Source organism: Mustela putorius, unplaced genomic scaffold (genome assembly GCF_011764305.1).
Source record: "Mustela putorius furo isolate JIRA1106 unplaced genomic scaffold, ASM1176430v1.1 tig00000596_pilon_pilon_pilon, whole genome shotgun sequence".
Classification (NCBI taxonomy): domain Eukaryota; kingdom Metazoa; phylum Chordata; class Mammalia; order Carnivora; family Mustelidae; genus Mustela; species Mustela putorius.
In genome coordinates this window covers 4,937,162-4,948,763 of record NW_025421428.1, presented here as the reverse complement: position 1 = coordinate 4,948,763, position 11,602 = coordinate 4,937,162, and the positions used below count along the sequence as shown (strand labels likewise).

Sequence of the window (11,602 nt, the reverse complement as noted above, 5' to 3'; positions counted from 1 at the left end):
CATTCCCATGGAAGACCTTTCCCCTCCATGAAGTACAGGATGAGAGAGATGAGTTTTCTTTGAGGGTCCTATAGACACTGGTATATATTCATTTTCCTGTTTGTGTATATTCTTTCACTGAGAGCTTACCATTTCGAATGTCCTGAACTAATGTGGTGGTGTGTACTTTTCGACCCTTTGCCTCACATAAGCCTATATTCTCACCCCCTGCTCTACATGGGGCCTCTAGACAATGAGGACTGATGGTATACCCCTCCCACCTACCTGTTACCACCACTGCATACATTACAGTAGACAGTTGACTTTTTTTTATTATGTTCAGGTAGCCAGCATATACATCATTAGTTTCTGTTGTAGTGTAGTTTCCTTTACATTCTTAAACACTCATTTATGAATTTAAAAGGATGATTATCATACTTCCTCAACATTTCTACCTATGTTGCATGGGAAGGTGCTTAGTACCTCATATTTCAGCAAGCTAAAGCTTTCAAAATAGCATGTGATGATCTGCAGAAATGTGAGAGGTTGCAATGTTCAGAAAACTAAAAAAAGAGTTGTCTAGTTTTAAACATACTGTGTAGGTGTCTCAGCATGAACTTGGTAAGATAGGTTAATCATTGACAACAGAAGTTCTTCATAAGCCAGATGAAGTTATTTGGATATTATTCTGAAGGCCCTGACTCTTTAAATAGGGAAGTATATGTTGAAAGTTTTCTTCTGGAATCAGTATGGAAGATCTACCAAGGGAGATAAGTAGAGAAACTAGTCATGAGGCTATGAAGTTAGCACTGGTCAGAGATGCTAAATCTTAAACAGTGTGAGTGGATTAAGGGCAAAGGATGAATATAAGGGGAAATGTAGAAGTCAAGGAGTGATTGAATATGAGGAGATGAGGGAGAGATTCCCCCAGCTTTTGCTTTAGGCAATTAGGTGGATGATAATGGTGATGCCATTAACCAACAAAATGGAATAAAGAGTAAAGCCAAGTTATTTTATGACAACTTGAAGCAGTTTCACTATAAAAAACCAAATACCTATAATGAACCATTTGTTTATATGTTACATATTAAATGATAACATTATATTCCTTACAGGTTCAGAGAGATCAAATCATGAGGACTGCAATGGGATGAAGTGTGAATTGAAGATGAAGAGTTAGAGCCAGGGAGTACAGAAAATTTTTCAGGACATTTGCCATTGGAAGGAGAAAAGCAGCAGTAGGATGAAAAGACATTACTGAATGAAGGGTTTATAACTGGATGAGGGACTTTCTTAAGGTTTATAGATTATAGAAAAGGAGCCAGTAGAGAGGGTTAAAGGAAGAAGTAGGAAGAAAATGCTATAGTAAATTACAGGAGTGAAGTCATAGACTTAGCAGAAGGGCCATGGTGGTCAGTTGAATTGAAGTCTTTAGGGAACTTGAATAACATAAATAAATCAACTAGAACTATTATGATCCTCAGCCCTATTACCTATGACTTACTTTTTGATTGAAACTCTCTTTCAGGCAGGCTTATTGTCACTTATCATGGGCTGCTCCCCTAATGCTTCACATTCTTCAGTCTTCTTACTCCTTGGGTTCTCAAGAGCTAGAATCTCTCCAGGTCTCCTTTTCTTCCTGTTCCTGGCTATTTACCTGGTCACCATAATAGGGAACATGACTCTAGTGCTACTTATCTCCCGGGACTCCAGGCTCCACTCACCTATGTATTATCTGCTCCGTGGTCTCTCTGTCATAGACATGGGGCTGTCCACTGTCACCCTGCCCCAGTTGTTGGCCCATCTAGTCTCTAATTACCCAGCCATTTCTGCTGCCCGCTGCCTGGCCCAGTTCTTTTTTCTTCTATGCATTTGGAGTTACAGATACACTTGTTATTTCTGTCATGGCTCTGGATCGTTATGTGGCCATCTGTAATCCCCTGCACTACCATTCAGTGATGAGTCGCCAACTCTGTGCCTGCCTACTGGCCTTGAGTTGGGTGGTGTCCATAGCGCACACCATGCTGCATGTGGGACTTCTCTTGCCTCTTTACTGGGATGGGGATGCTGAGGGCAATGTTAAACTTCCCCACTTCTTTTGTGACCATCGACCACTTCTGCGAGCCTCTTGCTCTGACATACATTCCAATGAGCTGGCCATATTCTTGGAGGGTGGCTTCCTCATGCTAGGTCCCTGTGCCCTCATTGTACTCTCCTATGCTCGCATTGGGGCCACCATCCTACGTTTGCCTTCAGCTGCTGGTCGCCACCGGGCAGTCTCCACCTGTGGATCCCACCTCACCATGGTTGGCTTCCTCTATGGCACCATCATCTGGGTCTACTTTCAGCCTCCTTCCCAGAACTCTCAAGAACAGGACATGGTGGCTGCTGTGATGTACACTGCCATTACCCCTTTGGCCAACCCTTTTGTGTATAGCCTCCGCAACAAGGATGTCAAGAGTGCCCTTCACAGGCTGCTTGGACTGGGGAGGGCAGACTCCTGATGAGCCTGCTGAAGAGCCATTTTGGGTGGTGAAGGAAAGAAGTGGGAGGGTTCAAGCATTTGGAGAGATGAGGGAAGGATGGCCTGGCTAACTTACGGAACTCCAGATTTGACTCCTGTTGTTGTAGTGCCTGACAGAGCGGTGAACATGTGCCACACATGCTCAGGGCTCCCATGTCATCCTGTATCAGGACTCCCTTCCCCAGACCGTTTATCTTCAGTTATCAAAGTCTATACAAATGAGTCACTAGACCTGGGATGTTGAATCCCAGTTTTGAAGAAGTGTGAGAATATTACTGTGAAATATGAACTGAAACAGAGACAGTGAAGTTAGTTATGATCACGTCTAACTTGGTGTGCTTCCTCATGGGAAGTGTGCTGGTGTGTGTCAGAAAGTTAGGGGAAGGGAGCAGGTTAGGTAAAATGGGATGGTAGTTTTATACCTGTTCATTCAGTGAGCAAATATTGGCCCAAAAGTGAGTGTGAAAGGGGCCATGATTCTGTTATTCTGTATCTTAGCCTCAGTTTCCATGGACTTGTCATAGTGTGAGCATCTTATTCTGATGTGTGTAAATTCTATTTCGTATATTTTAAATTAATTTTCTTTACATTTTCAAGTAAGATGTACAAAGAAAATGCAAAGCCAAAACTCTGCTGCATAAAACAAGGAACAGTGAACTATTTCAACAATGAAGAAGACAAATTGGCTGTGCTTAGCTTGTTGGGAGCTGGACATTGACTTCTATTTTGCCAGCTCTTCTGAGGTTTGCAGTGATAAATAAAAATGTTTGTTGAGCTCTTTTTTATTGAAGTGTAGTTGGCACACAATGTTACATTAGTTTCAGGTGTACAAAATAGTGATTTGATAACTGTATGTTTTGCTATGCTCATCCAAGTGTAGCTACCATTTCTCACCATACAACTCCATTTCAATACCATTAACATTTCTTTTTACTAAGATATAATTGAAATATAACATTGCAAGTTTAACAGTATGTTGATCTGATACATTTATGTGTTGCAATATTACAGTAGTCCCCCTTACCCTCGGGGGTTATGTTCCAAACCCTCCAGTGGCTGCATGAAACAGTAGATAGTACTAAGCCCTATATATACTATGTTTTTTCCTATACATACATAACTGTGATAAAGTTTAATTTATAAATTAGGCAGATTAATAGAAAATAACAAATAATAAAAAACAGGGATTATTATAACAATATTCTGTAATAAAAATTATGTGAATGTAGTCTGTCTCTCTGAAAATATCCTTATTGTACGGTACTCACCCTTCTTTGTGTGATTATGTGAGATGATGAAATACTTAACGTGATGAGATGAAGTGAGGTCAGTGATGTAGGCATTGTGATACAGGATTACACTGCTGTTGACCTTCTGATGATGCATCAGGAGGAGGACCATCTGCTTCTGGACTGCAGTTGACCACAGGTAGCTGAAATTGCAGAAAAGGAAACCACAGATAAAATGGGAACTGCTGTACCACCAAAGTGTGAGATAACACTTCTACCATGTCATGTAGTTTTCCTCTTTTTTAGTGGTGGTAAAAATGAAAATCTAATCTCTTAGCAACTTTGAAGCTTTTAGTACATTATTGTTGCTTATTATCATTACACTGTGTATTATTAGATCTCCAGAACTTATTTGTCTACTAGGTGCAGGTTGGTACCCTTAAATAACATCTCCCCAACTCCCCTATTCCTCAGTCTCTGGACTACCATTATACTGTGTTTTTATGAGTTCATCTGTTTTAAGTTCCCCATATAAGTGAGATTGTCATTGTCTTTGTCTGACTTATCTCACTTAGCATAACAACCTCAAGATCCATCCATGTAGTCACAAATGGCAGGATTTCCTTCTTTTTCATGGCTGAATAATATTCAGTTATATATATTATGTTTTATTTTGGATTTCTGTGGGGGTTTTTTGGAATTTATTTTTATTTTTTATAAACATATAATGTATTTTTATCCTCAGGGGTACAGGTCTGTGAATCACCAGGTTTACACACTTCACAGCATTCACATACTCTCCCCAATGTCCATAACCCTACCCCTCTCTCCCTCTCCCCCTCCCCCTATCAACCCTCAGTTTGTTTTTTGAGATTAAGAGTCATTTATGGTTTGTCTCCCTCCAAATCCCATCTTGTTTCATTTATTCTTCTCCTACCCCCTTAACCCCCATGTTGCATCTCAACTTCCTCATATCAGGGAGATTATATGATAGTTGTCTTTCTCTGATTGACTTATTTCGTTAAGCATGATATGCTCTAGTTTCCTCCACATCATCACAAATGGCAAGATTTCATTTCTTTTGATGGTTGCATAGTATTCCATTATATATATATATATATATATATATATATATATATATATATATATATATATACCACTTCTTCTTTATCCATTTATCTGTTGATGGACATCTAGGTTCTTGTTTGGCTATTGTAGACATTGCTGCTATAAACATTCAGGTGCACGTGCCCCTTTGGATCACTACATTTGTATCTTTAGGGTAAAAACCCAGCAGTGCAATTGCTGGGTTGTAGGGTAGTTTTATTTTCAACATTTTGAGGAACCTCCATGCTGTTTTCCAGAGTGGTTTCACCAGCTTGCATTCCCACCAACAGTGTAGGAGGGTTCCCCTTTCTCCACATCCTCGCTAGCATCTGTCATTTCCTGACTTGTTAATTTTAGCCATTCTGACTGGTGTGAGGTGGTATCTCATTGTGGTTTTGATTTGTATTTCCCTGATGCCGAGTGATGTGGAACATTTTTTCATGTGTCTGTTGGCCATCTGGATGTCTTCTTTGCAGAAATGTCTGTTCATGTCCTCTGCCCATTTCTTTTTTTTTTAATTAAATTTTTAATTTTTTTTTGGCTTTTTAAAACTTTATTTGAACATAACTATGCTTACAGAAGCATATACAGAAGTGTATACTCATACTGGTTAATAGAATGCCATTTAAGCCTAACTTATCCTACACAATTTGGACCAAAGACTTGGTACATGGTTTAAGTTTAAAAAAAATTTTTGCAATCTGGTTTATTTTTCATCTATTACAAGTGTATATAAAAGATCCTCCCATCGAATGCTGCTAAAGCAGGCAGCAAGAACCTTGAGATATTAACCTTTGGTTTGTCTCAGAAAAATAGCACATATTGCAGTGTAAGTTTATAAAATTGGTGCAACAAAACATTGTTGTAATGTTTCAATGCCAGTTTACAAAGATCAGTTAACTAATGGATGTTGAAAAGGGTGGGGAGCCTATGTACACAAGTGAAAATGTAAAAGCTATCTGATTTAGTAAAAATTGCATGTAGATTGCAAGTCTACAGAAACGAAGATTCAGATAATTTACCGAATCTGAATTAACACTATCAGCTCAGTTCATCTGCTGAGGTCAACAAGGAAACTGCACAGACTAGCTGTTTTTTCTGGTTTATGCAAAAAAAGAAAATGAAGTTTCTTCCCCAGCTTTTCAGTCCAGAACTGATATTATACTACAGGCAAGGTATTCCTTCCATTGTCAACATTCATGGGGTGACATGTGATGAAGTCTACTTGGGCTTAAATTTATTTGCATTAGCACTTAAATACAAAACAGTCTCCAAAGTTAAAGACCACATGACTTTAGAAGTGACTCTAAAAAATAAAATGGCCCTTCTTGGGAGACTAGAATAAAACATCTAGCCAATGATAAGAAGCCTTATCAGAAATGTAGCCCCTTACAAATTACACCTCAATTAAAAAAAAAAAAGTGGCCCCAAAGCAGCTCTGAAAAGAGGAAAAAATATAACAACATATCTTGAAGTTCAATGTGAATATAGGTTCAGAAGACAGAAGAGAGATTTTCATAAGACTACCTAGGATTAGGCTTATAATGTATTCTAGTATTCAAGTTTATCTCTAGTTACTAAACATCAATTTATAAATAACATATTCACTTTTTATTCCTTTAACAAAAGGGAAAATTCTAGTTTCAATTCTATCCAGTGGGGGGAACAGAAAACAAAGATTCAAACAGTTCCATGCAAATATCACATTTTTCAAATGGAAGAACTCCCAACTAAACCAGAAGATCTTATTACTAACATATTTTTCATTGAAACAATTTTAACAAGTACAAATACATGGCATTTTTATCCCCTGGGGTACAGGTATGTGAATCACCAGGTTTACACACTTCACAGCACTCACCATAGCACATACCCTCCCCAATGTCTATAACCCCACCCCCTTCCCCCAACCCCCCTCCCCCCAGCAACCCTCAGTTTGTTTTGTGAGATTAAGAGTCACTTATGTTTTGTCTCCCTCCCAATCCCATCTTGTTTCATTTATTCTTCTCCTACCCCCTAAACCCCCCCGTAGCATCTCCACTTACTCATATCAGAGAGATCATATGATAGATTATGATATATATATATAATCTTACATCTTTTAGAAACATTTTTCTGTTGACAGACACTTAGATTTATGTTGTTTCCATATCTTGGCTATTGTGAATAATGCTACAATAAAATCGGAGTGGGTTATCTTTTTTTTTAAATTTATTTTTTATTTATTTTCAGCATAACAGTATTCATTATTTTTTGCACCACCCCCAGTGCTCCATGCAATCTGTGCCCTCTATAATACCCACCACCTGGTACCCTGACCTCCCACCCCCTGCCCCTTCAAAACCCTCAGATTGTTTTTCAGAGTCCATAGTCTCTCATGGTTCACCTCCCCTTCCAATTTACCCCAACTCCCTTCTCCTCTCTAACTCCCCTATGTCCTCCATGCTATTTGTTATGCTCCACAAATAAGTGAAACCATATGATAATTGACTCTCTCTGTTTAACTTATTTCACTCAGCATAATCTCTTCCAGTCCCGTCCATGTTGCTACAAAAGTTGGGTATTCATCCTTTCTGATGAAGGCATAATACTCCATAGTGTATATGGACCACATCTTCCTTATCCATTCGTCTGTTGAAGGGTATCTTGGTTCTTTCCACAGTTTGGCGACCATGGCCATTTACCCCAAAGATACAGATGTAGTGAAAGGAAAGGCTATCTGTACTCCAATGTTTATAATGGGTTATCTTTTTGATAACTTTCTTTCATTTCCTTTAGACATAACCCAGAAATGATATTGCTAGTTCATATAGTTTTATTTATTTATTTATTTATTTATTTTTAAGAGAGAAAGCGATAATGCGAGAGGGACAGGCAGAGGGAGAGGGAGAGAAAAAATCTTAAGCATGTTCCATGCTCAGGTTGGAAGCCGACCCTGGGCTCAATCTCATGACCCTGAGACCATGACCCTAGTCAAAACCAAGAGTCAGACACTTAACTAATGAGCCACCCAGGTGTCCTATATGTTTTATTTTAAGATATTTATTTATTTATTTTTAATTAATTTTTTAAATAAACATATAATGTATTATTAGCCCCAGGGGTACAGGTCTGTGAATCGCCAGGTTTACACACTTCAAAGCACTCACCATAGCACATTGATTATGCTTTTTTGTTTGTGCTTTTTGTGCCATAGCCAGAAAATCATTGTCCAGCCCAATGTGAAAGAACTTCTTCCCCGTTTTCTTCTAGAAGTTTACATTATCAGACCTTACATTTCAGTCTTTAATCCATTTTGAACTAATTTTTGGGTGTGGTGTAACATAGAGGTTCAGTTTCCATTTTTCTTGGTGTGGCTGGCCAGGTCCATCAACACCATTTGTTGAAGAAATTCTTTCTTCCTCACAGAGTGTTGTTCATGTTCTTGTCAAAAGTCAGTTGACAAAGTTAAGTGGGTGTATTTCTGGACTTTCAGTTATATTGCATTGATCTCCATATCTGTCCTTTTGCAAGTACCACATTCTTTGACTGCTGTAGCTTTTTTTAACTTTTATTTTTTAAATTATTTATTTGCTTGTTTGTTTATTTATTTATTATGTTCAATTAGCCAGCATATAGTACATAATTTTTTTTACAGATTTTACTTATTTATTTGACAAAGAGAGAGCACAAGCAGAAGGAGTAGCAAGCAGAGGGAGAGGGAGAAGCAGGCTCCCCATGGAGCAAGGAGCCTTTTGTGGGGCTCAATCCCAGGACCCTGGGATCATGACCTGAACCAAAGGCAGATGCTTAACCGACTGAGCCACTCAGGTGCCCCCTCATTAGTTTTTGATGCAGTGTTCAGTGATTCATTAGTTGCATATAACACCCAGTGCTCATCACCACGCATGCCATCCTTAATACCCATCACCCAGTTACCCCATCCCCCCACCCCCTTCCTTCTGTAACTCTCAGTTTGTTTCCCAAAGTCCAGAGGTGTTCATGTAAACAATTCTTTTAATTTCAGGTGTAGGACTTAGAAACTCATCATTTACAATACTTAGTGCTCATCACAAGTGCCCTCCTTAATACCCATGAAAAAGAAAAAAATAAGTAAATTTAAATTTCATATTAAAACAAACTATTTTAATATTATCAAGTGGCCAATGTTAAAATTTCCAGTTGTCTCATAAATATAATAAAATGTTTTTATAGTTTTAAAAAATTAGGACCCAAATAAGGTTTACATACTGTGATTGGTTATTTAGTCTCTTCAGTCTCTTTCTTCTTTCTCCCCCCACCCTTTTTTTCCTTCCTCTTTCCCCCTACTCTCCTCTATCTCTAGCAATTTATTTGTAGAAGATAATCAAGTAATTTTCCTGCAGAATTCCCTGTAGTCTGAATTTGTGTGAGTTCTTCCTTATCTTGCAGTTTAATGTGTTCCTCTGTGCTTTGTATTTTCCATAACCTGAAAGTTGGATGTAGAAGCTTTGTCAGATTCATGTTTGGCTTTTGGAAAGGAGAGACAACTCCATAGGTTGTGTGGGAGAGGTAATGTCTGGTTAGGTCGCTTCTTTGGTGAAATTAGCAGCTATTGCTATTCAACGTCTAGATCTAGAGCAACAATTAAAGCAGAAGTATATGTGTGTGGAAGGGGAAAGAAATCAGGTGGAAGTAGGAAGGAACAGTCTAAAATCCAGGAATGTTTGCTCAGAATGAAAACTGATAGAAGAGAATCACATCCATTTGACAATGCATAAGCCTATATCCATTGTGGAAATATGTCACTTTCCCAAGGTAAGGAGAGCTGTTAGAAAGTCAAATAGATCCTCTGCAAACAAAAATAAATGTATTACATTTTTTGAGGAAGTTGATACTATTTTTGATTGATTAAAAATCTCTTTCTTTCCACTGAATTCTGATCATATTCATCAGTTAATAATTTGATTTTCTAGTTTGTGACTAAGCTGCTTTTCCACAGGTTAATGGAGGAAAGTACTTGTATGCATCCAGTTTATAGTCATTTCCACATATCTAATCCATATCAATAGCCACATGTCATTATTACTTTATATTAGGCCAAAGACAATTTGCATATAATTTCATATTTTTCAGGGTGGAGCTTCACTTCCTGCTGCTGCTTTTATACTAAAAGGGTTGTTCAAATCAGGTATTCTGTGGATGATAGTTCTAAAGTAGATAAGCAAAATGAGTAGATGAAATTCAGCAAAGGATGCACTTGGGTGAGGGCAGGAAATTTGGAACTGACTGGAGAGCAGAATAGAAACATAGCAGCGGTCAAAGTTGTCCCACTGATATCTCATAAAGCCTCATGCCTTGCAGCTAATTCAGCTGGGTTAAGATGTTTGGATTAATAACAAACAATAACAGGAAGGATAGTTTAGGAAAGCTGGCTTCCTGAAATGATGAAATGGGAATCAATTTCCTCTTGGGGTTTTTTTCTTGCTCAACTGTTGACATTATACAAAGAAGACTATGGTTTCCCCCAAAGGGTTGACCTTCCCTATAGACACAATTGTTTTCTGAAGCTCTAGGGTGACATTTGGGTATAAGAAAGGAGAAGGAGCAGACTCCAGAGCTATAGACCCAGCTGATAAAGGAAGGTAGATGGGCTCATCCCATTGTAATTGCTATTTCATCTAAATACAGTTGGAGGCTCCTGGAGTTGGTAGAGTCCCAGAATGAGTCCCTGTAAGTGATGATGCTTCTTTGGGATGAGCAACCATATAGAAAGGCTTTTATGGAAAATGAAGAGAAGACAATCCTTAATTTGTGAGTTTTATGAGAATATGGTGAAGAAGGAGCACAGCTCTATTCATACTTTCTATCTTGAGTGTGTGGGGTTAGATACAGAGAGAAGGTGAGAGTAAGATTATACTCTGCCCTCATAGTAAATAGAAGGGGCACAGTAAATAATCATAATCCTCAGAGTCCACAGTCTCTCATGGTTTTTCTCCCCCTCCAATTTCCCCAAACTCCCTTCTCCTCTCCATCTCCCCAGGTCCTCTGTGTTATTCCTTATGCTCCACAAATAAGTGAAATCATATGATAATTGACTGTCTCTGCTTGACTTATTTCATTCAGCATAATCTCTTCCAGTCCCATTTATGTTAATACAAAAGTTGGGTAGGTATCCTTTCTGATGGAGGCATAATACTCCATGGTATATATGGACCACATCTTCCTTATCCATTTGTCCATTGAAGGGCATCTTGGTTCTTTCCACAGTTTGGTGTCTGTGGCCATTGCTGCTATGAACATTGGGGTACAGATGGCCCTTCTTTTCACGACATCTGTAACTTTGGGGTAAATACCCAGGAATGCAATTGCAGGGTCATAGGGAAGCTCTATTTTTAATTTCTTAAGGAATCTCCACACTGTTTTCTGACGTGGCTGCACCAACTTGCATTCCCACCAAGAGTGTAAGAGAGTTCCCCTTTCTCCACATACTCTCCAACACATGTTGTTTCCTGTCTTGCTAATTTTGGCCATTCTGCCTGGTATACAATGGTATCTCAATGTGGTTTTGATTTGAATCTCCCTGATGGCTAGTGATGATGAACATTTTTTTCATGTGTCTGTTAGTCATTTGTATGTCTTCTTTGGAGAAGTGTCTACTCATGTATTCTCTCCATTTTTTGACACAATTATCTGTTTTGTGTGTGTTGAGTTTGAGGAGTTCTTTATAGATCTTGGATATCATCCCTTTGTACTGTCATTTGTAAATATCTTCTCCCATTCCATGGGTTGCCTCCTTGTCTTG

General features: G+C 38.6%; 1 protein-coding gene across 1 annotated transcript; it reads left to right on the top strand.

The window, feature by feature from the left end:
• The first annotated feature begins 1,528 nt into the window (after nucleotides 1-1,528).
• LOC101681268 (olfactory receptor 1B1) lies at nucleotides 1,529-2,483 on the top strand. Its single transcript, XM_004782112.1, is given in 2 exon segments — nucleotides 1,529-1,834; nucleotides 1,836-2,483. Coding segments are annotated over 2 exon segments (954 nt in total).
• The last annotated feature ends 9,119 nt before the right edge of the window (nucleotides 2,484-11,602 follow it).